The sequence below is a fragment of the Anthonomus grandis genome, chromosome 1 (assembly GCF_022605725.1).
Source record: "Anthonomus grandis grandis chromosome 1, icAntGran1.3, whole genome shotgun sequence".
In the NCBI taxonomy this organism is placed as follows: domain Eukaryota; kingdom Metazoa; phylum Arthropoda; class Insecta; order Coleoptera; family Curculionidae; genus Anthonomus; species Anthonomus grandis.
In genome coordinates, this window is record NC_065546.1 from 25,829,947 (window position 1) to 25,857,462 (window position 27,516).

Consider the following 27,516-nt stretch of genomic DNA (forward strand, 5'->3'; position numbering starts at 1 on the left):
TTATGGTTTTAATATCATGGGATTCACTGTCTCATTATTATTTTGATTTGATTTTTTTAAGGTAATAAAAAATCCTTTTATTAATAAAAAAATATTGAGTTTTAAGTCCACCTGACATACCTAGGCTTGTTGTTTGTGAGTTTCTTCTAGAATAAAATAACTATTTTCTCTAAAATTTTTATTTTATGTTAATAATACCTCGAGATCCAGTCTTTTATTATTATTTCGATTTGATGTTCTAATGAATTTAAAACATATCAAGTTTTAAGATCACGTGAATTTAAAACTCTAAAATACCATGAGTTTCGCTGTATTTTGTAATGATTTCGATTTGATTTATATTTCGTATTTGGTTGAGGTTATACAAAAATGCTTTGTAATAAAATTTATGCATATTTTAAAAGTTCACATGATACAAACTTTTTCGATTTGATTTGACTGAAATTTGTTTTCTAAGTTACCTTTAGTATATATAGTTTTCTCTAAAATTTGTAATTTATGGTTATGATACCACGAGATACGCAGTCGTTTGTTTTTATTACGATTTGAGTTATATTGGGAATATCTTGAATTAATAAAAATAATGCTTTATTTATAAGAAAGCATTTTTGCATAAACTTTATACTTATACTAAAGTCTTAATATGACATAAACTTTTCTTCTTGTTGCGGTTTCATTGAGATTGTTTTTCAAGTTTCGTTTGGATTTTCGTTGAAATTAAGTGATTTGTGACACAAACTTTTTCGTTGTTCCGGTTTAGTTGAAATTTGTTTTCCTAGTTTGGTTTACAGTAAAATTACTATTTTCTCTAAAATTTTTAATTTACCACGAGATTCACAGTTTTTTGTCATTATTTTGATTTGATTTATATTTGATTTTTGTTTAAGTATTAAAAAAATATATATAAATTTAATACTATTAAGTTTAAGATCAGGTGGCACAAACTTTTTGTTATTGATTCGATTTGATATATTTTCGGGTTGTTATTATTAGGAATAGCTACATCAGTCAAGTCAGGCTTATTGTTATTTACTCGTTGGTCTGCAAGTACAGTGCATTATTATGATTACTATTCTTATTAACATTATTATTATTATTATTATTATTATTATTATTATTATTATTATTATTATTATTAATATTATTATTATTATTATTCATTTATCTCAGATATCAGAAGGATAAAGCCCTGGTGGAGTCCTTTCCATGTTATCGGAATCTGTTTGTTAACTTTATTTACAAATCATAAACTTAGACTAAAAGTAGATATGTTTTTTAAACTAGTTGATGTTATCTGCGTTTCTAATGATCTTTCTGACGATTCGAGATGTGGATATTATCTTAAGGTTGAGCAGATTCATGTGTTCTATCAGGCTCTTTGGTATTACTTTTGTTGTTGACACAATAATTGGAACTGTCCGCACCTCTCATTTCCCATGTCTTCGTATCTGTTGTTCTAGATCCCTGTACTTAGGAATCTTTTCGTTATTTTTTGGTCTTAGGTTGTTATGATTGGGAATAACTATATCAATAAGGGTTGTCTATATCAATAATGGTTGTTAGGAAAATTTTATCGATTAAGATTAGGTCAGGCCTATTGTTACTTACTCGTTGGTCTGTAAATACAGTGCGATCCCAATACAATTTGTGTTGCTCATTTTCAAGAACTAGTTCCAGCTTATAGTTATAATATGGTACCTTGCTACCAATAAGAGGTTTAGTTTTTCTGCGAGCTCTTGATGCAGTATCTTTGCAATTAGATCATGTCACTATTTATATTCCGTTGGTACAAAAGTTTGACATCCAACGATGACATATTGAATAGACTCCGTTATCTCACATCCATACCTACACCTGTCACTTTGTTCCGTAGGGTCACCTACGGCAAACTTTAAATAATTTCTTGTTGGTATTACTTGATCTTGGATATCCACAAGAAACCCTTCAGTTTCTGGGAAAAGTTGTTCTGAAGTCAACCAGTAGTTTGACGCCGCTATGTTGACATACTCTTGTTAAACCTCGTGAACATGCCTTCCATGTAGTGGTTTTCCCATCCAAGCTTGCATTTTTTTGCTCGGTCTCCCAGTAATAATGTCCAATGGTAAACGAAGTTCGTCAGCGAAGACAACTTTTGCCGAGCTTTTTCCAGTAAACTCGTCGATAGAAAAACTATATTCCAAAAGAAACGGTTGTATACAAGTAACCTAGTTGGTTTCTTTAACGTTTAACACAGTTCTATTTGAGAACTGTGCTTGGATTCGAGCTTCGAATGTGCGATTAAATCTTTTAACCATTCCGTCAGACTGAGGGTATAAGAGAGTTGTGCGGTTCTTATTGATTTCTAGCAACTGGTATGCTTCTTGGAATATTTGTTACTCAAAGTACTTTACTTGGTCTGAACGTAACTCTCTGGGGACCCCAAATCGGCAGATTTAGTTCTGAAACAGCAAATTCACCTACCGTGCTTGCTTCGTGATTTGGAATGGGATAAAATTACTAAGGCAATTTATAGCAACAAAATACTCCATAATTTTTCCTCTGGTTCGGGTTCTTAGGCCCTTGCTTGACGAACCTTGCTCACACAGTAGGCACTAGCGTTCAACATCTTCATGACTGTTCAACCAGTAAATCCCTTCTATCACTGTTGCCAAGGGTCTCACTTACTCCAAAATGTCCTCCGCGAACACAGCCGAGCACAGCTTGAAGAACTTCTGGAATCCATTTTTGAGGAAGGACTATCAGATATGTCTTTTCTTTTTGGATGGCTCCAATTGTAATATTGGTTGCATCTGTATATAAAATATATGTATGCTCAAGAATAGGATACGTTAAAGCTGGAGATGTTCACAGTGCTGCTGTTAACCCTTGAAAGGCTGCTTTGCAGTCTGCTTAGCAACTAAATGCCATTTTGTCCTCCGTGAGCTTATGTAGGGGTTTTGTAAGGTTAACAAAATTTCTTTAAAATCTTCTGTATTAGGTACAAAGCTCCAGAATGCTTCTTAACTGGTACTTATCAGTAGGTCGGCTAATTTTCGATTGCTTCTACTTTTTCTGGATCAGTCTTAACACATTGTCTGATATTAAATGACTGAGGTATCTAACTTCTTTTTTAAAATTAGTAATATTTTTTATTATTTAGTTCCAGGTTGGCTCCTCAGAGCTTAACAAATACTTCGTGAATATTCTTTAAATGCTTTTTCCATTATGATGACATCATCCGGATAACCTAAGCATGATTTCCAAATCATTCCACGAGACACAGTTTCCATAAGCCTTTCAAAGGTGTCTGGGGCATTACAAAGGGCATGAATGTAAACTGCCAAACAAATTACTTACTCATATTTTGTAATTCAACTTGATTAGGGTTTTACTTTAGTTTTTTTATTTTTACTTATAGCGTCTAGTTTTTAGTAGTATATCTTGTTTTGAGGGCCCCATTTCGGCTCCAATTTAATTTATTCTCCCAAAATGATTGGCCTTCATCGGCAAAAATAATGTAAAAAATTCTAAATATTTGCTAAAATGTTCCATGAGTTTTTAAATCACACCGCGTTTCATGACATTTTAATCAGTTTTGTTATTTACCTTGGAAATAATCAATACGAGTCAAATTAAAGCTTTGACATTGAGAATAAAAAGTGGGTTCCTAACATAAAGGACTATTCCTGGAGAAAGTATGTTCCTAAATTACATTACAATATTTTACAATTTATGTACACTTCGCTATTTTTTTTAAATAATTTCCCCTGTGAATGCTTTTTATAATTTAATGCAGACTAGCCAATTGTATAATAATCTGGCAAATTAATTTTTAGGTTAATTATAATCCTCTCTATTTTCCAACAACAGCACCGAAGGCTACAGGTTTTACGGCTGTTATTTTGACTTATGATAGGATTCAAAGCCTTTTTATCCTAATTGAAAGGTTGGTCAAAGTTCCAAGCCTAACCAAGATCGTGGTAGTATGGAATAATAAAAAAAAAGATCCACCGGCTTGTAAGTGTCAGTTACTTTACTTTTTTATAATTATTTCTTAAATAACCTAAGCGGAGGTATACGCCAGTCATCATTAAAATTTTAAATAATAATCAGAACTATTTCTCGCGTCTGATGACTTTTTTATGCTAATTAACTATTTAAGTTTTATTTATTATTATCTGCTATTATTATGGTTATTTATTATTGATTCTTGGTGTATATAATTATTACTTACCATTTTAAGTTAATTTTTTTAACGGAGTTTTTTCTCTTGAGAAATACAATATAATTTAGCTAATGACCAAAAAAAATAGGGTTACACAGAAAAAAGCAGAAACATTTCTCCTTTTCTTTTCATGAGCCGACTCAATCAAATATTTACCACTTTTAAATACGTAATTTTTGGCTAGGAAAAAATTTTCATAAAGCTTTAATCCGTATTTAAAATATCAATTTTATTTTTTTAATTAATTGTTCAGTTATTTTCTTTTATAATCAGATAGATAATGTAAAAAGTTGAACTTTAAATTTAATAAATCTTTACGCGAAAATTAAAAATATTTTTAAGTATAGTAAAATTTTACATATGCGTTTAAAGATTCCTATGTTATGATTACGTAATCGGATAAACGTTTGTGATTTTTTTTATTTATTAGATACGAGAGAAATTAGAAAATTGTGTCTATGTTTTTCTCGTTTTCATTTTTAAAATATAAACAATATATATTAAAAAAATATATTTTTAGTGTCTGAATTCCCAATTGTATCGAGACCGATAAGCATAATAAAAACCCAAGCCAATAAATTATCCAATAGATTTTATCCCTATAAGGAAATTGAGACTGAGGCTGTGCTTCACATTGACGATGATATTGTAATGCTAACTAGCGACGAAATTGAATTTGCTTTTGAAGTATGGAGAGAGTTTCCTGATAGAATAGTTGGTGAGTACTTATATAAAAATTAAATTACTTTGTAATGTAAATAATATGGGTGTCCCAGAGTTTAGAAATAGCATATTCTCCGTAAAATTCTGAGATAAAAAGTCTTTTACCACTTTTCTATGAAATCAAAATTGACGGACTTCGTGCATCAGAAGTTTAACTGTTAGGGCTAGCATTGCCCGCTAAACCGTTTCCTTTCCTTTACTCTGACTATTTTTCCATATCTCGCACGCTCTTTCTTTGTCTTTCGTTCTCTCTTTTGCAATTGTGTCATGTTAGAACATATTATTTCCATGAAATACCAAGTTTGTTGGCAACTTTACAACCATCTAATGTATATGACATGTAACATGCCGCGGGCCACGCGATAGGTGGTTTAGCCGGCAGGGAGCGCGGATGGTTAAACTTTTGATGCGCGTAAAGTCGTTTTATTACTACATGAATTACTATAATTACGATGAAAAGACCGATAGACCCAGTCCAGTTTTAAAAACACTTTTTTCCCAGAATTATCTTGAAATATCTAATAACTGTCTAGTCTGTAAATATGCCGCGAAATAAGAAAACAGTTTTGGCGAAATCCCTTTTAAAAAAAGCTTTATTGTTACAAAACTATACTTAAATCTATTAAACAATTAATATGAACTGACCAAGATACTGAATCAACTTCCCCTAATGCCGACATATCAGTTGCACACCTCTGTGATTTTAACCTTGCTGATTTTATGTTTACTGAACGATATAACAAATAATAATAACGTAGATCAACCCAACCCTGTCCTTACCCGTATATTCCAAATTCAGAGCTACCCCTTAACTATGCATGTAATCGAGTTGTCATTGATTATGGAAATGAATATAAACATGTATTTACTAAACCATTTAGGAAAAACCACCATTTTATTAGAATCCCAAAAATAAATGCTGAAACTTAAGTTTTAAAAATAATCCAAGAAATAATCAAACCGGACATAGCCTTTACTATATACATTCTAAATTTCAAGTATTAGTAAATGCAAATTAATATTCTCTATCACATTATTAGTAACTGCGAAATATGTACTAAAAACACACTTATAAAATTGCTTATGAAGCCCTCCTGTTAGCCAAAAGCCATATAAAACTATACGTATCTTTCAATTTGCAAATAGCCTTTTTCTAACTATTATAGACTCTTTTTCAAAATATGCTTAAATATATTTCATCCTACACAAAAACTCTTATCACTATAATCGGCATATTAAGACATTATTTTTAACGGCTCAACGGATTAATACGCCTCTAAAAATAGTTGCTGACCGGAAGGCACAGAATCTAAAAATAACTTTTTTAAAAAGTTTTGCCAATTATCCTGCATGCGTAGAATTATAGTATACAACACCAGGCAATTTTACATCAAACTACATTCCACTCTGCTAGAAAAATTAAGAATGCTTAAAATGCAGAATCCAGAAGAAACATCCCAGGCCTTAATGACTTCCACTTTGTTAATATACAACTAAAGCATATATTCTGCCACTGGTCACTCTCCATTCTCTATCTTATATGCAGAGCGTATATACACAAATTGTGTCAATGAGTTCTTAGAAAAAATATTACGAATTATTTATCTAGGGACTTAACATCTCAAAATATTGAGTTTTAAAGAATCTCAAGAGATTTGGCAATATCTTGAAACATACTATCCTGAAAATGCTCTATGACCACTAAAACATTTATCTGAATTAACACTTGTACGTAAGACTAGTCTCCTAGTTTTAAGCGATTTGGAAATTCTAGCAATCAAAATACTTATTTTCGAACAAAAACTGTGATTTAAAATATGTACACCCTCTACCGAATAATAAAACAAAAATACTTGTTAGTCCTAGTAAATGTTACTGTACTAAATTGTGGTATAACAAATGCTTAGAAATAAGTCCCAATTTGATGTGCTCTGATCCCATTGCTAATAGCTACTTACCACCAACAAACTGCCGTTACACTAAAACACAAAACAACTACCAAATTCACGCAATGACTTCTAACATAACCCTACTTTCTGTATAAAATCCTTTGAAACTGTCTACGAGAATGGTTTCCCCTTGCAAAAACTAACTCTTCAGAACTGTGCTCATTTACCGTAGTAAGGATTTGCTTGTATGCAGTGCCCTTTAATATTCCCCACAGGAACAAATCTAACGGAGTAAGATCTGGACTTCGGGCTGGCCAAGGGATTGTTCCATTTTGCCCTGTCCAACGGTTGTACTGTTGGTTTGGGAAGCTACTTATATTGTGGCTCCTGTGATATGGAGCACCATCTTGTTGCTATATTAATTCACTACATTGGTAGGCTGGTATTTCATTTTCTATTAGCGGTTGTAGTGGTTTATATTTAGATATGCAATCCTTGCCATATCTAAATATCTTCTTTAATTCAAATTTTCAATAAAGCAAATAAGTCCTATAATTTTTGAGTGATAAATTCTCAACCACACCTTTAGGGATCATCTTACCTGCTTTTTCGTGTAATGCGTATTTTTTCTATTTAAAATTAGTGTTGATGTGTAAAAAATTGACTCATGAGTTAATATAATTTTATTAAAGACATTTTCATACAAATTCATGTTTATTAACCTATCACGGAAGTTTGATGTTCCATCATAGTCTCTTTCTTCTAAATGTTGAACAGGAACGGAAATTTTCTTCTATACTCTCTGAGCGCCAAAGATGGACTTTTTGAATTTGTTAAAAAACATTCAAGCATATCTACTTTTTCCTCCACTGTATAAAATTTGTTAAGAGAGATTTCAATTTAAATAATATTAATAACTACTAAACTGACAATGTAAATTTGTCAAAGTATTATTCTGTAGCTGATGATAAGACAAGCGCGGATATTAACCAATGTTATTTCATAGCCTAATACGGTGAGGACGTAGCTTCGTAATTTTGGTCATTGAAATCCTAAATATGTTAAGGATAATCGGAGTTTTGGGAGTTGGAGGCTTCATTAATATTAGGGGGTTGTTTAATAACGTAAGGATCAACATTGTGGTTGGGATATGTCTCTACGTTGGTTAGCTCTTTGGCTATCAAGTTTTTAGGGTCTGAGGAAATATAGTCTGGAAAATATAGTTCTTTGGTTTACCAAAGGGCATCAGTGGGATAATGTATGTGAACAGGTCTTCATTAATAAAACCTAATCTGAATACAAATCAATCACAGGCTGACTGACAGTAAACTAAAATGCAGTTAACTAACACATTAAATTAGAACTAAGTATTTAATTTAATATTATAAAAGACATTAGCCTCCTTAATCAACAAAGAAATCATTGTTATAAACACAAGTCGGTAGATGCGTGAATTTGCAAAGAAAATATAACGTATAACTTTTCACGCAAAAAAAATCAAATAAATTAATAAAGGTGGACTGTATGAATAAATTATTTTTGTATCTACATATTAACAGATTTTAAGGAGAATACACAGTTGTTTACCTGTATATAACGCTGAGTAAGTTACTATATACTTTAAAAGCTAATAACGATTGAAAGCGACGCAGTTATTTACTGTCATTTAAGTCAACATGGTGTTCAACACCATTTTTACATCCAGAAATACCGCCAGTAGGTAACGGAGAGACTTTATGATCGGACGTTTTACAACAGCATTGATTGTTCAAACACTAACCACGCCCACAATATTATCGTGTCCTAGGTGCAACTCCACGATACGCCCTCTTTTCCATGTAAGGCGGGCGGTTGTCCTCCTTCAAAACACTTAGATGTCAGCCTTCCACTTATACCTTTGATTCAAAGTATGGAGAAATTCTGAGGACCCTCTGGAGCAAAAATGTTGAGCCATTCTTTGGACGTGCTGGTGATAGCGAGATCACAGCATAAAGAAACCAGCAGTCTCACTCCGCTCGAAAATGTAAGCGAACTAATAGCATCCTTAGCCATGCCGCAGCCATGTTCTCCGGATGCCGAGCTCATTGTTTATCGAACTGTGTTCATAGGTGTATCGCCTAGTTCAGCGCCGTACTTAGTGACTATTTTAATAGCATTTTTACAAAGCGTAGCGTTTTTTATAAAAACTTTTGTATTAAAAGAGGGGTATGTCAAAAATTAATAATGAAGCAAAATAATTGACTTTGCCAAAGTTTGGCTGTATGGCTTAAATAACATAATTAAGCATCAATTAAAGTTGCAGCAATGTAATATTTTTTTTTTTTTTTATTTAAGGACATTATTTATATTTCTGCCATTTTAACAGTGTTGCCATATTTAAAAGAGTTGCAAAATTGTATACTTTTACTTTAGTTGGTACTTTTACTAATATAACAAAAATTCGCAGATGTTAGAATTGTTTTGAATTGTTGCCAACTATTTGTCTTTATTTATTGGCCTAAGAGTTTCTATTTGTTTTGAAATATTACTTTATTTGTATAATTAGTTATCCTTAAACTACTATGTAGTCAGATGTTAATCTAAAAGCGTTACTATACAGGGTGTTAATTAAGTATGTACCATAAATTATTTAACAGGCGATTGTTTGAGTAATTTTAAGACAAAAAGTTCATATGAACATAGGTCCGCAAGTTCTCTGGCGGTGTTATTTATAACATTAAGGAGCTAATTTACCCCTAACATGATTAAATTTATTAGGTTCAGTGTAATCTCGAACGGGACCTGAAGAAATATTTGTGGCAAAAAAATTGGGGCACCTGAATTTTGTGCCATATTTAATATGTTATTTGATTTACTCAAATACAAATACAACTTTTTCGTATCTCGCTTATTTTTCGAGAAAAAAAAAGTCCACTTAATTGCATATCCCTGGATCACACAAGGAAATTGGGGAAAAGTTTCATTTGGAATTCATTATTAACTAAGCAAGATACGAAAAAAATCCAAGAGACAGAAAAGTAAGTTTATTTGTATAATCCACAGAACATAATAAAAATTGCACAAAAGTCAGTGGCATATATTTTAGTTGTTGTTAAATTTTAACACCCTGTATATTGAGAACGAAGAATTTCTGGACATATGTTTATATGAACTTTTTGTTTTAAAATTACTCAAAGAATGGTCTCTTAAATTTATGGTACATACCTAATTAACTTCCTGCACGTATTCTTCTATATCGTCGTTGTTAGATGTAGAAATGCGATGTTTATTTTTGTTTAAATATTTTGTTAATGTATGAACTTTATTTATATTAAAAAATCAATATTTGGTACTATGTAGGTATTTTTATTTTACAAAATAATAACATCTAAAAAAATGTTTAAGTCCGGCTCTAGCCAAGGCAAAAGCCGCGTGGACCGTAGCGAGTGTCAGCGGCATCCCTACTATAAGCAAAAATGCCTCGCCTGCGTTAGTACACATGCACCGAACTCGCTTATTCAAGCCAATGTATTTTTATTGAAGTGCGACTGCTGGTTTCTTTATGCTGTGGCGAGATAGTCGATTGTTAGGAATATTTGACAAATCCAATTCAAGGTGCATGTTCACCGGGCGGCTATAATCCGGAAATGGCTAGAAGTTAGGACGTTCAAGTCATGGGGATCGTCACTAAGCGGTTTCAGTGAAGAATCTAAAATAGCCTCAATTTGAACGAGGAAGGTATAGAATTCCTTATAGTAACGGATTATTATTAAGAATTCGACTTAAATGTTTCTTGCCGGACGGATGCATCTCACATTCCTCCAAAATGAGAGGAACGCGAGGGAATAAATTTCCAGGAAATAAGACGAGAAATAAAACGCTCGCTTAGTAACTTTTATAGCCCGTTATTTTGTTAGACTTCATAAATAATTTCCGTAATAGGAATGTAAATTTTTACATAAGACTCATCTGGCTGTAAATCCTGTAAATACTGCTACAAAGGATTGTTAATTCAGTAGCCAGCTATAGGTACACTGCCTTGATGGCCAAATACACGAATAACCAAATATAATTCTTCAGAAATTTGTAATTTTTGAACTTTCCTTTTGTAATTTAAATCCTTTAGCAAAAAAGGTCCGGCATAATCGAAGCCTGCATAAAAAAATTGACGAGATGGGTTAGCACGGAAAATGGGTGGTAGCAGATGGTAATTGGATTTATGAAATAACAAATAAAACTCCGGGCAGATTCGTAAACAAATTTAATAGTCTAACTGAAAATATGAAATATAAATACGATATATTACACGATAATATTAGGTGACAAAGAAATAACAAAGGTTGATAGAACGACTAGTCCGTCCACATTTAGTTTGTGAACGTCCAAATAGTTTAATTTTTTTCTTTTTATAATATTTGTTTGTTTTTCTCTCCAAATTAAAACTACCATTTCATTTTAATTTAATTTTATCCTTTCATTATAACCATCTTAATATTTTCTAAGTCTTAACAACAACAAATTTGCGCGTGTACGATAGCCTTTAAATTTCTAAATTCCTTTGGTTTGTGCTGAACGGAGACCAGTTTTACTTACTTGTTAGCACTTTTACGCATCGCGCGTTGATTCCAGTGTCGTGATCTATAGGTTTATTACTGCAACTGTTGTCTTAATCTTATCGCATCTCATATCGTGATTTACTTATCAAACCCGCAAACACTCTTAGTGATTAAACCGAAGAAGTCCAGAGCAGGCCTGCCGAAGCCGGATACAAACTTCTTAAGGTAAGAATCTTTAAACGCTTGTTTTTCGACCTTTTCACATTTACTTTTAATCACAAAAATACAGTCCACTTTAAATCTCTTACTGAATTGTTTAAATTCATCTTATACTTAAATAAAAATATGGGTAACAATTTTAATTAAAAAAAAAAAGAAAAAGTTTTTTTTCTTACTAGAACGACCATTGGTGCTAAATTGAGCAGGATGATTAAAAAAAAATACATAAACTTGTTTTTAAGAAAAACAAGTAGTTGTTGAACAAAGGGGAGGAGAAAGTAAACTCAAAGTCCAAGTCTCATAATCAAGCGTCTCTTTAAAGGTTACGCGTTTCGCCGCATTAGGGCATCATCAGACGTAAGTAAAATTAACAAAATTAAATAATACGGAGCAGAACGCTAATTAACAGAAAAGACATACCTATCTAAATACAAAAAACTGCACACTGACTCACACTAACATAAAAATAAAATAAAATAAGTTTATACCATCGTGTATCGTTATTGGCTAAAATATGAATTTTAAAACGCCAAATATCACATCCAGTAAATTTTTTACATATTATTTTATAAAGAATGAAAACAAATACAATTATGAAAGAAAAAAAATATAAAAAGGTTTTTTAAAAAACTGCATGGCTCTTGACAACAAGTTTATCTGCAAAGAAAAATTCCTTTAAACTGCAATATAAAAAACCCGATTAAATTTCTAAAACTCCATCACGCCCTTTGTCGTTAATGCTCCAAACTGACCCCCAACATTCAACAACATCCAGTTGCAAAATATGCAATAGATCCAATCATCAAATTTTTAAATGTTCAGATTTTTTGTCCAAAACCCCTCATGGGCGTTATCAGCTTATTAAAACACATAAAAGCTGTGTTAATTGTTTAAGTAGTAGTTACCGCTCTGCTGGTTGCCTATTGTGCATACAAGTTTTACTTCATCTCATTCTAGCATACTGTTGTCTGCCGCCCGCGTGGAAATTTTCGATAATCGTGGTATTTATCAGCCGCTACGTTTTTTATTGGATAGTGGGAGTATGACCTCATTTATTACTGACAAATGTGTCAAAAGATTAGGTCTTCGTCCCACGCAAAGTTGAGTGCAGTTACAAGGACTCGGCAGAGAGGAGTCAAATGATATAGCTGGAATATTTCCAGTTATAGATTTAAGTACAAGGCATATGTTGGCCTCGAAGTTAGAAAAATTGGATCGTACTTTAGCAAAAACTCTAGAATTTATGGTTTCAATTTTCTGACTGATACCGGTGATAGAATGTTTAATACAAATCAATCAAACCAGATGTATTCAGAGCAATTTTTATTTTAAAAGCTTAGCAGAGCGCTTTCGGCGTATGAGCCATCTGACAAGTGAGTACATTCCATTCGTTCACCTTTGACTATAGTGTCTTTTACGCATTTAACACCCAACTCATTTCAGTTAGCGCTGATGATGGTTCATACGCCGAAAGCGCTCTGCTAAGCTTTTAAAATAAAAATTGCTCTGAATACATCTGGTTTGTATTGTCCTTCGAGCAACACAGCCACTTCCCTCTTCTTCCCAGAATGTTTAATGTTTTCAATAGGAAGTTGTAACAAGATGCAAAATCTTTCTGAAATGAAATTAGATTGGCTTCCACTGTTTAGAAGTACTCTACATAAGTGTGACTTATCTATAGTGTCAAAAACTTTGATGAGAGCAGTGGATAATAATACAGTATTTGAATTTTACCATTTGACATTTACTACTAAACTACAAAGTCAGTCTCAGTGCAGTTTGTACAGTCTCAGAATCAGGTCTGTTGAAATGCAGAAGGATATGGTGGAATTTTCCACATTCTTTGCATCCAGACGACCTACAGTTTTTAGTCGCGGGGCCTATAGAAAAGCAGTTAATACATAACTTAATTTGTTAAGCATTATTTAATTTTTCAATAGCAGAAATTTGTGAGAACTGAGGACATGTGTAGATGAGATGTTCTTTTTGACAAAACGTGCATTTTTATTACTGTTAGTGGCGACAAAAAACTGAAAAGTATTTTTGTGAAAGTTCGGGTGTGATTAGCAAGGCCTTTCGATTTTGTTGGAAGTGTTTCTTAAAGAGCTGTTTTCGAAATACTCTAATATTCGGCATCTGTCTTTTAAAAAATCTGTAAGTTCTTTATAAGTAGGGAGTTCTTCAATAAAGGTTTTGGAATCCCAAGCTCTTCTAGTCACATTGTCAAATTTACCTGTCACAATATGACAGATTAAGGAATCCCAATGTTCTGTGGGCATCTTTAAAACCGTCAAGGCGCCCATGTGCTTCTATAAGCCGTCAAGTATGACTCTAACGCCACATCCAGATTCACGTGATAAAGATGGCAAGTTAAAAATAGCCGTTACATGGTTGCTGACTAAAATCTGTTTGTTTTCGAATCTCTCATATAAGATGTTCCAGGGCACATCGTAATTGGCGTCAGAGACTTCAAGTAATGAGATAGTTTCAGCTGCCACATCCTTTAGAGAGAGGCGCAAGTAATGAAATTGTTTGGCTGGTGTTAGTTTGAAATTGCTATGTATTAAGGAATTGAAAGTGTCTCTAAAGAACAACCATTGGTCATATGAACCGTCTAACGTTGGAAGGTTTATTGGAGGCAGTCTAATGTTGGCTAAGTCATCAGTATTAGAAGCTAAATTAGTTTCCACGCTTGGCGTTAAAACCTGCGGCTGCATCTGGTCAACTAAAAATTTGCTGACGCTTCAGATGTTATGCGGTAGAATTTATTTTCAAATTATTCAGATTCACTGTCATGTTCATCAAAATCAATATCAGTCTCCGTAGCGGCAATCTTTAACTGAGCAGCGTTAAAATGTTCCAACAATTGGTCAGCCTTTTGCGCACACATTTTAAGTTCCACTAAATCAGTTTGAGAAAGATTTCTGTTTGACTTAATGGCTTGAAAATAGTTTTCAAACCATGTAAGAGCAGCTTTAGTTTTTTCTTCCTTTTATTTCTTGCGTCAGCCATCTCGAATAGTTAATAATACAAATACAAGTAGTTTCAAAGAAATTGTTAAAAGTAGAGGCGAAGTAATAAAACAATGCAATTAAATAGGTTTCTCAGAACACTTAATTAAAATCCATGTAAAGTTATCAAACCTACGTAAGTAGCACCAAAGATGTGTAAAATATCTACTTGCCATCAATTCAATGTGCAAAATACTAATAAAGTAGGTATATTAAATGTCAAAATTTAATAAAATGTAAATAGAAAATCACCATCAAAGGGAGTATGAAATACCAAAAGAAATGAGTGTAAATAGGTATAGTATACCAGCAAAATGTGTAATATATTGCAACGTAAACAAATGTCAATTAAAGGTAATAATTTTGTCACCAAAGTAGCATTAAATATCACAAAATCGTTTATAAATCAATGTAAAGTACCATCAAAACCATAAAGTAACATAAATACAAAGCAGTTTAAGTTTATTAAAAAAATTCACAAATAAATCAAACAGAGGCCTGTAGGTAAAGGAAAGAAAGTGAGAAAGGAACGCACTAACCTGTAGTGAAATAAGCAAAACCAATCGGTCTTCCCTGAGAAGACGGTCTTGTTGTTCCCGTCGTCAAAAAGGCGAAATATCGAAACTTGTGTCGATTGGATAGGCGATTGGCGTTTCTTCCAGTTGAAGCCACAAATAAATGCGGTAAAAGCGTCGTTAAAAGTCCCGTACGGATGTTAAAATGCAGTAAAATTCCGTTCAGGAGTCAAATCCAGCGACCATGGGTTTGTTATGTAGTGTGTGGCGTTCAAATTATTTGCATTTCACGTTAATTAAAAACAACATTTATTTGCTAAACACAGTAATAAGTACAAAGTGTTAAATTAAATAGTATGACGCCATTGCTTGCATCGTCAGAAAGTCAAGCGAGAGAGAGAGAGAGTCGTTCGTCGCGCATGGTGACGTCGTGATGTGAAAGGGATGCGGTATTGCCAAGCGTTTACAAAAATTACCGTCGATCAGACAACAGTCGTAGAGTCAAATGTCCTTGACAGTCTTCTTGATCGGAATTCATCTTTCTCAACCGGTACGCATCTTGGCCTATATTACACTTTATACCGGTTTATATTTTTTATTACTATTATACCGGTTTTATTATAATTGCAAAAAATCATCACAAAAGCGCTTTATTTATTTATATGTCTGTTAAAGCCATTGATTTAGAACTAGTCTTAACTGCTAGACTTAACTGCTAGAGTTTTTGTCGCAGCGTTTAAACGCTTTACTAGTCGGCGAGGCCGATGTGAACATATTTATAGTGATTGCGGCACTAATTTTGTAAAAGCTCGTAAAATTTGCGATTCATTTGCTCGTGATGCAGCCGCTAATTACCAGATTAGTTGGCATTTCAATCCATCCTCTTCACCTCATTTTGGAGGCTAATATTAAATCAATTAAAAGTCATTTAGTTCGAGTCATCGGAAATCGTATCCTGACCTATGAAGAGCTTTATACTGTCTTTACCCAAGTTGAAGCTTTAATGAACTCTCGACCGTTAACTCCTGCGAGTCTAGACCCTAATGATTTAACCGCTCTTACCCCCGGTCATTACCCTGGGTCACTTGTTGTCATAAAACAAGACCAAATCCCGCCACTTCAATGGCCGCTAGGGCGAATGTTGGAGACTTACCCGGGTAAGTATATTTATTATATAAGTTTATTAATAAGTAAGTATATAAGTATATTTTCTAAGTCTTAACAACAACAAATCTGCACGTGAACAATAGCCTTTAAATTTCTAAATTCCTTTGGTTTGTGCTGAACGGAGACCAGAGAGAAGTTTTACTTCCTTGTTAGTACTTTTTCGCATCGCGCATTGATTCCAGTGTCGTGATCTATACGTTTATTTTTGCAAATGTTGTCTTAATCTTACCGCATCACATATTGTGATTTACTTATCAATCCCGCAACCACTCTTAGTGATTAAATCGGAATTAGAAGAACCAAGAAGTCCAGAGCAGGCCTGCTGAAGCCGGATACAAACACCTTAAAGTAAGGATCTTTAAAGGCTGATTTTTCAACCTTTCCACATTTACTTTTAATCACAAAAATACAGTCCACTTTAAATCTCTCACTGAATTGTCTAAATCCACCTTGTGCTTAGATAAAAATATAAGAAACAATTTTAATTAAAAAAAAGAAAAAGTTTTTTTTTCTTACTAGAACAACCAACGACCGATATGCTTCCCGACATCAAAATTAGCAGACTAACTAAATTTCGCGCCGTGATCATCATAGGTATTCCTGGGTTTGCAAAATAGTTGCTCGAACGCTTTCTTACTATACTAGGCGTTCTCAGTAATTTTGAATATAAAGTTCAAACAAAACAAAAAAATTTAATAAATTCTAAAAATTTTACCAATGTATACTAAGGAGTGATTAACAAAAATTAAACAGTAATATCTTAATGTACTGACATCCAGAATTTATATAACTCTGAGAATTCAGGAATGGATACAGGAGAAAGCCTTGTCATGAGGTTACTAGGCACTTGGCTGTTTTAGATATGCTTATTATTTTGTGAATCCACAGATTTTCGAGGTGGTGAGAAGTGGCCTTCGGGATTGGGAAAATTCAGAGCTGATGGGGTCTGTAACAAAAATGTGGCTGCGCTGAACTTATAGAAAAGTATTTTTTGTCAAAATCCTCTTGAACCTCATCCTGATTATCAGGATCTGAGAAGTTGTGCATACTGCAAAGATCCTTAATGCCAATAAGGCTTGAACGGATTAAAAACAAAACCAAGTAGGTTGGTAGGATTGGTTCAGCTAAATTAAGTTTCAAACAAAGTAGGTATATTGGTTTGGCTAGACTATATCCTTAAATCGACAAAGCAACATGTTTCAAAGATTAAAATAAATAGTTTAAGATAAGGTAACCGACCCCGGTAGCACCGTGGGCAAAGCGTTCACGATGCAATCGTGTGGTCTCGGGTTCGAATCCCGGCATGGGCATGGTTGTTTGTGTTTGTCTTATAAAAGCAAAACGTTGTGGTTCGGAACTCACGTTAAACTGTAGGTCCATAAACAACAATATTGGGCGGCCGTCGAAATACAACGCGAGTCCATTGTATTTGAGAAAGAAGAAGAAGAAGAAGATAAGGTGATTTAAATTTAGAAATCTCAAACTTTTAGCTGGTGGACAATTTGGATTAACGTTAGGGCTTGAGCTTTCCAGCTGCACAGGTTTTTTCACTAAGCTTCCCACAACATTAGAGTTTATTCGACTGGCACATCGAATTTCAGCGACGAGGGATCATTATTTATGTTTGGGTTTGTGAGTGTGATGGGTTGAGATTTTATGGTGAGAAAAATAATTGACTAGGCTTTGGTTACCAACAGCACCAATTTTGTGTAAATTTCTTTAAAAAATAGGGCAAAACAAATAGACAACCAAAGAGACGTCTAATTAGATATCAATTTTTATTCCATTGTTGTGGCTTTCTTTAATATGTAAAGTCCAGTTCAGAGATCTATTACAATCTTTGATGTGCGGCGAATAGTCCGTGTGCCGGTGTTGCTTGTATTGTCAAATGGCATGCATGTTTAAATTGCAAAATTTTATGTGATAAGAGTCATAAAGTAATATTCTAAGCGATATTTAATCATTCCATTAAATAAATAAATGTCTTAAACATATTTTTTTAAATTTATACATTTGATTTGTAAAATTTGACTTCAGACGTCCACGTACTATTTTGTTAGACGTCTGGGCGGCTATTCTGTAATTTTGGAGGAAGTGACACTTCCTCCTGAGAGAAGGGATCTCACATCACGTTCCTCTCCCTAGGTATAAAAATTAGTATTCTGTAATAGCAGTGACCGTGTGGTGAACGATCATCACGATCATGTAATTCTTACAGCGTTGCCAGATTCTCGACCAATAGAATACGCGCGCTCATACATTCGACGCGCCGCTGACCTGACAAGGATTTTGACATTTGACGTACCGGATGCCGGGTATTTATTATTTATTTTATTTTTTTGTACAACGGATTAAAAGACATTAATAATTATCTATGTTAGTGTTACCACTTTAATAAATTAGAAATTAGATAGAAGTAGTATGTGGTATTAAAATGGCAGAGTGTAATCGATCGACCCCCATGACCAATGGACAAAAAAAAATTCTAACTGAGTGGATGAAAAAACACCCCCAGCTACAAAGTGGACTATTTTTAAATAGTTTTACAAAGAAAGACGCCCAAAACTTGTGGGAAAACATCACTGTAACGCTAAATGCATTCCCTGGGGCATCCTGTAAAACTTCGGAAGCAATGGCGAAAAGTAGGTGAAACATTAGGGTAAATAAAAACAGTTTTGAGTATACCTTTTATTTTTAGTCTTAGCAAGATTTAAAGAAAAACATAAAGTCAAAAAATCCATAAATAATCCATAAATAAAAGCAAAATCCATATTATGGTTATTATTATACACAATAATAATAATCGGAGGGATTTTTTTATAATCAGAACTAACAAACCAAACAAAACAACGCTATTTTTTTTTGGATTTTCATCACCTGTCTTGGAACTTAGGTTAGGATACCCTTCTCCCTCACAATTTAGCAGTAGAAGTGTGATCACGCATTTTTCGCACGATGTGAGCGCTCCCCTGTTTACAGAATAAACTTTTAGTAATTTTCGAGTGAGCTCCACCCACTTCTCGTGTGAATGTTGTTTCACGCGTTTACAGAATAGCCGTCCTGATGTCTGACCTCAGTCCCAGCCACTCAAGCACAGCATAAAGAAACCAGCAGTCGCACTCCGCTCGAAAATGTAAGCGAACTAATAGCATCCTTAGCCATACCGCAGCCATATTCTCCGGATGCCGAGCTCACTGTTTATCAAACTGTGTTCATAGGTGTATCGTCTAGTTCAGCGCCGTACTTAGTGACTATTTTGATAGCGTTTTTACAAAGCGTAGCGTTTGTTATAAAAACTTTTGATTTTAATTAAAATTACTCAAAGAATGGTCTCTTAAATTTATGGTACATACCTAATTAACTTCCTGCACGTATTCTTCTATATCGTCGTTGTTAGATCTAGAAATGCGATGTTTATTTTTGTTTAAATATTTTATATAACTTTAATAATATTAAAAAATAAATATTTGTACTATGTAGGTATTTTTATTTTACAAGATAATAATATCTAAAAAAATGTTTAAGTCCGGCTCTAGCCAAGGCAAAAGCCGCGTGGACCGTAGCGAGTGTCAGCGGCATCCCTACTCTAAGCAAATATGCCGCGCCTGCATTAGTACACATTAGTGTTGTAAAAATCCGGATTAATACAGGATCCGGACAGTACTGATTCGGATGAATTGAAAATTCGGTTTTTTCATCCGGATTAATTCGTCCGCTCGATGTCTCGCCCGTTCGGCAAATTATGCCATGTTTCGGGCTCGATGCTCGACCGTCTGATAAACGTTTTTTATAGCTGTTTTTCGAATATATTTCGAAAAACATATACATTTCGTTTTTACATACTAAACTAAAATAGCTATTTATGTATGTAATAAATCAAGTGTATTTTAAACGATGCAAAATATCAATACAAAAATGCTTTGTTTCCGATTGCCGGGTTATTTGTCCGGACGATTTAATTCGGATTCTCTTAGCCGGTGGAAGGTGGAACTTCGTGAGCCTCGTGCAAGCTCATACAATTATTTCATTGTCGGTCAAACGAGTCGACGGGCGGCGTGTATCCGGACGATTTAGATATCCGGATTGATTCGGAATAATTTGATATTCGGATTGAACGGACGATTAATCCGGACTCTTCGCATCACTAGTACACATGCACCGAACTCGCTTATTCAAGCCAATGTATTTTTATTGAAGTGCGACTGCTGGTTTCTTTATGCTGTGACTCAAGCGTGAAAAGATGCACAGGTCCGGCGTTAAAATTTATTTGTATTTAAAATTTTATTATTCCGGATTTTTGGGTTTAGTTTTATAAAGCTAGAAATTAGATGAGAAGATAGTTAATAGCAAGATACATATATAGGGGATATAGGGGAAAAGGAAGTACTATTTAATGATATGCAATAATATAATATTCTGCTCATAAAAATAGTTGCTTAAAAATAAATGCTTAAGAAAAATTAAACTTTCGGGTAAAAGTGAAACGAATAATAATAAAAGTTCAAGGTTTGCAGGAAAGTAATGCATTTTTTCAACTTCATCTTCATTAGCACCACACACACTTTCCCATTTTCATGTTTAAAATTTAAGAACTAATGAATAAATAAAGTCTGGACACTATGTACGTCTGGGATTAATAAAACCGGTATTCTATAATTAACCTTTCATAATCGAAGAGAGAGACGACGAAATATAGTATAAAGTCCAGTTCAGAGATCTATTAGAATCTTTGATGTGTCGCAGATGCCACACTAAATAGGCCGTGCGCCTATGTCGTATTTATTGCCGCATGATACACCTGCACACCGCATGGTATAAATGGCAAAATTTTATATAGTTTATCTATGAAATCATTTTGAATATACGTAAAACCTCATGTTTAACAGTATTTTCTTTCGAAAGTGTCCATATTTAGAGAGAAAGTAGCCATTTTTAGAATCTCACAAGAAAATAATATAAAAAATGGACCGCAGACTAAAATCCAAGCATCTTACAAAATATTTTAAGCACTTCCAGTACTCACAGACTCCTCACCTCTTTTTAGCCAGTTTATTAAAGAAAGATAAAACACCTGCGTTCTGGCGATTCCTACATTAGGCTGTGCAAGTGATTGTATATCTCTCTCTATCCCATAGATTTTGAGGATTACGGGGCCATACCCAAATAAATTTTTGTGCTGTTTTTGTATTATTTTCGTCGTGTTTTTAAAGATATTTTTAAGGATGGGCCTATCGCCTTTAAAATTATTGTTGGATGGGTCTATCACCTTTAATAGTTGCGAGGGGGGTTATGTGAGGTTATTATTATTTGATGGGTTTTGCCGGTTTTGCTTTTTACACGTTTATGAAAGTGGAGAGTTGAAAATTTGGCCTATATTCGTCCAAATTTTTTGCAGTTTTTACTGTAAGAAAGTGTGTTTTTTTGGTGTTTGTGGATTTGTTTTGGTATTATACCTAAAGACCTTAAAATGTTTCGACTCTGGGAAAATAGGCAGGAAAACTTGGTAAATGAAGTGGAAACTGTGTGTGCTGGCTTATGGAGACCGTGGGTGCATAATAACTTTTGTGATAAAAACAGCAAGAGTGATCTGGACACTGATTACATAGTTCTGATTGTTCATTTTCTAGTGTTGAGGAAGCAAAAAGAAGCAAGGGAAGTAGAAGCTACAGGGGAAAATCAAGAAGTTTGAAAACGTAATTGTTTAAGTACAGACGCCAAACAAATTTATCTAAATGTCTATAACAATCTAAGGACTGATTTTCAGTTCACAAATGATTGTAGTGCTTTACAAAAAACAGCGTTTTATATAGTTTATTGTACTATAGGGGTTTCCTATAGTACAATATGCTATTTTGTAAAAAAAGGGATTAAAGACAGAAAAAAAAGGAAAGATGCAGGACAATCAATGGGACTTGACACGGATATTGCCAAATTGCAAAGGGAAGGTGTATATTCTAAATACAAAAACAATGAGGTTCTGACCATAGAGATGGTTAAGGACACCTTATCGGCAAGGGACAAACATTTTTCAGTCTCAACCTTGTGGAGATACATGATAAAACTTGGATTTAAGCTTAAGATGTTTGATAAAAGAGCTGCTGTAATGGAATTGTCAGGTAGTGTATAGAATTTTTGAAGAAAACTAAAAAAGTTTGGAAGGAAGAAAGATCCATATATTATTTAGCTGAAACATGGTATGATACATTTATGATTGATGTATGATTTCCATTCTCTAGGAAAAAGTCCCTTTTTTGCCATAGTAAGAAAATCATATTTTTATTAATTAAACAAGTTTAAAATTTTGTTTTTTACAGTTTTTTGTCCATGATTTGTCTTACAGAAACACTATAAAACCAGTTTAATATTTTTTACAGTTACTGCCACACTTGTCCTGTCCTAAAAAGGCAAGACTACTTCTGTCATAGTTCACTGGAAGAAAAAAGGCTATTTTATATGAGTTCAATAATACCCTTGAAAGTGGACTGTAACACTTTATTTTATTTTCTAATTGTAACTAAATGTGTATTAGTTAAAAGTTAATAAAATAATTATATGTTCTGTGAGGCCTTAACACGCTTGATGGTATGTGTTAACACACAACCATGAAGATATGATAAAAAAATGTAATAGTGGACTGTATTTTAGTAAATGATATGGTTCAAAGAAATTGTACGTTACATACACACATGGTTTTAAATGTTTGAAGTAAAGGGCACTTACCAATGGTCTTCTGTCTTCACTGTAGATAGGGACGTCCCTTTATATATTTACCAACTTCAAAAGCCTTGCTCTCATAACCAAATACAAATTAAAAGTCCTTATTTTAGGTTTTGTAAAATTGTTAGATCTGGCACTCGTCGTTCTTAACCTGATTGCTAGTTAATCGTCTCCGCTTTACCTTGCCGGTAAAGTGTCCAGAATATACCAAATGTGTGTATGACATGCGCGATTAATAGATTTTAACAATTATGATTTTTAGCGGTGCGCTAACACTATGTCAGGATTAAATATCAGTTATTGAATATTACTCGCCGCGGATTTGCAAAGAGAGACCGCCCGATGCAGGTGTTTATCGGCATAGGTCCTAATACCTGATCAATACCCATGCCAACGCAAAAAAATGGCTAGCTTTATATTTTAATATGTAGATAATTTTAAAACAGTGGTCATTAGTTTCGTTACTCTTTGAGCTCATTATAATCGTTATTTTCTCTCGCTTTTTAGTTAACAAAGTTTGAAAAGATGCATGTATGTTTTAGTTTAGTGTTAATATACAGGGTGTTCATTTAATATCCCGGTGCTCGATTGCCGCTAAACCTTGAAACGGAAAAAATCTTTAATAGGAGGAATGTTAATTAAGTTCGAGGGGCTACTTTTTAAAATTAGTTCCGCTGATAAAGGGTGTCTCAAAAAACCGTGGTACATAATTTGATTTTTTTTTTTAATAAAAACTCCTATATCCTTTTTCCGAAATGGGAGTCCCATTTGACTCCCTCTTTAACCCTAAAACAGTTTTACCCTTAAATGCGACGTTGCCTAGTTATTAAGAATTTAGAATTTTTCGCAAACATGAATGTTTCACCTAAATATTAATATTTACCACCTACGTTTTTTCTATGTCTATGAAATGTCTGTGTATCTCCTTTTAAAAAATCTATGTCTCTCTTTTTGAAAAATCTATCTATGAGTCCTTGGCTAAGTTTATTTTATCTTTCGAAATTCCAAATTTTATTTTTTTTATACAGAGTGATCAAAATCGTCACTCAAATAATGACATTTTCAATTCAATTTTACGCTTTTTTTTTAAAATGGAACACCCTGTATCTAGTAACGCGTTATGATAGAGCATTCTTTGATAGCAACAAGTTTGCCTTTATCTCTAACCGTTTTCTCAAAATTTGTTGTTAAAAGAAGAGTGACACATATTTTTCATAGGCAGTACGACACTTACGACGAAAACAATTAATAGATATTTTATGGAATTAGTATGACAAGCGCTTTGTCACTCTGTCAAATTCCATTTCGAACACGTTTTAATAAGAAAGAAAGTGAATAGTTGTAATAACCATAATAAGTAGTATTAATTCCTGATGCTTATCTCATTTAAAAATGCGAATTTTTTTCTTAAAAGTAATAAGTTCCATAATTAATTTATTCTTTGTTGTGTAACGTATGCCAATTATAATGTTTACTTATCATTCATGTTAAGTAAATTTGTATGAAAAATAAAATGAATTACTCTCAGTGAGAATTAGCAAATATGATTAACGTTATCAGTGAATACCTTGGGAACTATTTTTTGGTTTTAAGGATTTATTAGGGTTGGTTAAAATTTCGTAATAACCGACATCCTGACGATAGAGTGTTGACGACATTAAAAGAAAAATTCAAGCGTACTGGAAGCGTAGAGTACAAAAAGCAACCTAGAACGAAAACAGTTTTAAATGAAGAAAACCAATTGGTAATCACCATGTCGGTCGTTGCAACACCGGAAATTAGTTCTTAAATTACAACTAAGTGAGAACTTAGAAATATGGAAATCGTCCGTGAAAAAATGTCCCAAGAAAAACAAATATAATACCTTTCATGCGCAGTTACATCAAGAACTTCCCAAAAATGATTTTGAAAAAAAAACTTTTTGTCAATGGACACAAAATCAAGAAGCAGAAAACGATATATTTTTTTTTAATTTGTGCCTCTCAATGATGAATGTACGTTCCATAGAAATGATTCTGTGAATTGACATAACTTTCATTTTTACGACACAGAAAAGCCCCATCGGGTTTTTATCAATAATTTTCAACACAGAAGCATCAATATTTGGGGTGGAATAGTACATGATTTTGTTTTTGGTCCATACTTTTTTGAAAATCGTGTAACAGAGGTTTTTCTAAATTTCTTAAGACATGATTCTCCGCGCTTCCCGACTTTGTAAGACATCGGATGTGGCTACAGTTAAATGGTGTACCAGCTCACTTCAGTGCAAATGTCAGGGAACAATTTGGTAATAGATAAATTGAAAGGCTAGGTTATTAAAATTAACTTTTGTATACATATTTATTATACTTGGATAGATCCTACTGGATGGCCTCCTAGGTCACCAGAATTAACACTTCTGGATTTCTTCTTATGTGGAAGTGTGTAAATCTACTAAGGAAGATATGATGGAGCGCATACAAGAGTTTTAGACGTATTACGCCTTCCACGCTTCGTGTAGTTAGATCTTTCGCACGTACGGCTGATTTATGTTTGGAGGTAAGACGAAATGGCAGACATTTTGAGCAATTTTTGTAATAGAACTTATTTATAAGGTTTTCAATTATTTTCCTATGGAAGATTTCTGTATTTGTAAGTTGGTGTTTGTTTTACTCTAATGTAAGGAGTGTGAAAATTACTTTTTTAATAGGCTTACCTATTGGATTTTATTTGTTACTTTTCGAAACAGTTTATCAAAGTTAAACAAGTGTCTCTTTAAAAAGCTTTTAATTGGACGTTTTTGGAAGGACCAAGAAGATAGAAAAAAGGTAAGTAATTTTTTATATTTAAAGTTATTTTATTTTATTATTCTTGATAACGGTAGTAGATTTAGCCCACACTGCCCACACATTGGTTTAATAAATAGTTTTTTCTTTCTTCCAGTTTCAATATTCTAGTTTCAATTAAAAAATTATGTTAGGTAGGGTATTGAGAAGCAAAAACGATCAAGTTATAGATGTTGGTCGCAGTTCATTCTACAATATCAAAGGAATAAGTTAATTTTATGCCATACCTATTTATAAACTTATTCAAAATCTTGTTTCTAAGATTAGTTTAGTAAGAAGGCTTTTTTTTTATGAACTTTTTTTGTTTCATTCAATTTCAATTTCATCAATTCATTTTGTATTATTCGACGATCTAATTTTTGGATTTTATTCGTAAATATTTATAGATTTTTTCGACGCACTTTGCTTCCACGATCTGCCCGTTCTTCATCTAAAAATTACCTTAATATAATTATCTTAATATAAATACAAAAGTAATATAATAGATGCTAGGGACACTAAAACTTTTCGCCGAATGTGTGATAATCCATACTTCTACCAACACAGGAATAATTTTTTGTGTTCATGATCTATTTTTTTTTTGCTCAATATAGTATTTTAATATCTTCTACTCTTTTTTCAATATTGTAATCAGCTATTTTATCACACATTTTCGACGTCTATCAGTAGGGCAGAATAAATATATAAAATAAATACTTTGTCATTGGTAGTTTGGTATGGTTTATTTCTAGGTATCTTTTTGTAGTAGGTAGCCATGCTCCCAGTTTTACTGGATCACCAAATTGTGTTGTGTCTCTGCTGCTGGGAACAGCAAGGGTTATTTGTGGACTGTATTTTCATAGGTGAATTAAACAAACAAGTCCATCGTGAACCACTTCTTTATTTAAGAAATGCACTTAATATGTAAAGAAGGTGAGGGCTTATTTGACGGCGTTAGTAGTTGACAACAACGTGCCACGTTCACCTTTCCTCTCCGCCATGAGCTTCTGACTTCGACGCTGTCAAAACGTACCGTTAGCATAATAAATATGGATTTGAGGAGTTTAATTAAAGTAAACCTTAACAGTCGCTATTTCAATGTTATTGCCAATGCATATGTTACTCAGTGGTGACAAGTTTCGCTTTGTTTATTTTAGCTTTCGCGCATTGTTATATTACCAATTGCATAATATCTTCGCTTAACGCAATCACAATTTGTACCTTTCTGATGTTATTTTTGGATAATCTATCTGTAATTATGAATTATTAAAATGACTAGTTTGAGTATAAGTAATATTACCATTTATGAGCTATTTATGTGTTTTTTTAATGAACTGCATTAGAGGAGGGTTCTAATAAAAAGCATTTTTATGGAAATTAAATATTTTATTAATATTATAGATTTCTTAATAAATCATGTTTTAAGACACAAATTTTTAACACTTTTCAAAGTTTTATTGTATTGAACAAAACTCAGTTTTACATCACTTTTTCGAAAATCATGTTATTATTTCTTTATATAGTCATTATTTAAATATTTAAATAATGACATCGAGACATCTAATTCGATTTGTTTGGCGCAAATTTGTTGCAATCTTCGAATTTCAATTTTTTGTTCTTTTTTTTCCATAATTTGACAACTAACTTTAGCTTTTGAAACAGTGGAATCATCAGTGCTTAGGTCCCCAGGATATCATTTTGATTTTACCCTAGAATAATGTACATAAAAATA

General features: G+C 33.1%; 1 protein-coding gene and 1 long non-coding RNA gene across 3 annotated transcripts in view; one reads left to right on the plus strand and one right to left on the minus strand.

The window, feature by feature from the left end:
- Positions 1-27,516, plus strand: part of LOC126743580 (exostosin-2) — a 174,985-nt gene that overhangs the window by 117,458 nt on the left and 30,011 nt on the right. For both annotated transcript variants that reach the window (XM_050450748.1, XM_050450739.1), the window contains 2 exons: positions 3,816-3,996; positions 4,725-4,922. In XM_050450748.1, coding sequence (XP_050306705.1) covers positions 3,816-3,996; positions 4,725-4,922 — 379 coding nt within the window. The remainder of the gene's footprint in view (positions 1-3,815; positions 3,997-4,724; positions 4,923-27,516) is intronic.
- The window catches only part of LOC126743634 (uncharacterized), a 95,366-nt gene continuing 95,112 nt past the window's right edge, over positions 27,263-27,516 (minus strand). Inside the window, exon 7 of the long non-coding RNA XR_007662940.1 lies at positions 27,263-27,493. This is a non-coding gene — a long non-coding RNA (uncharacterized LOC126743634). The remainder of the gene's footprint in view (positions 27,494-27,516) is intronic.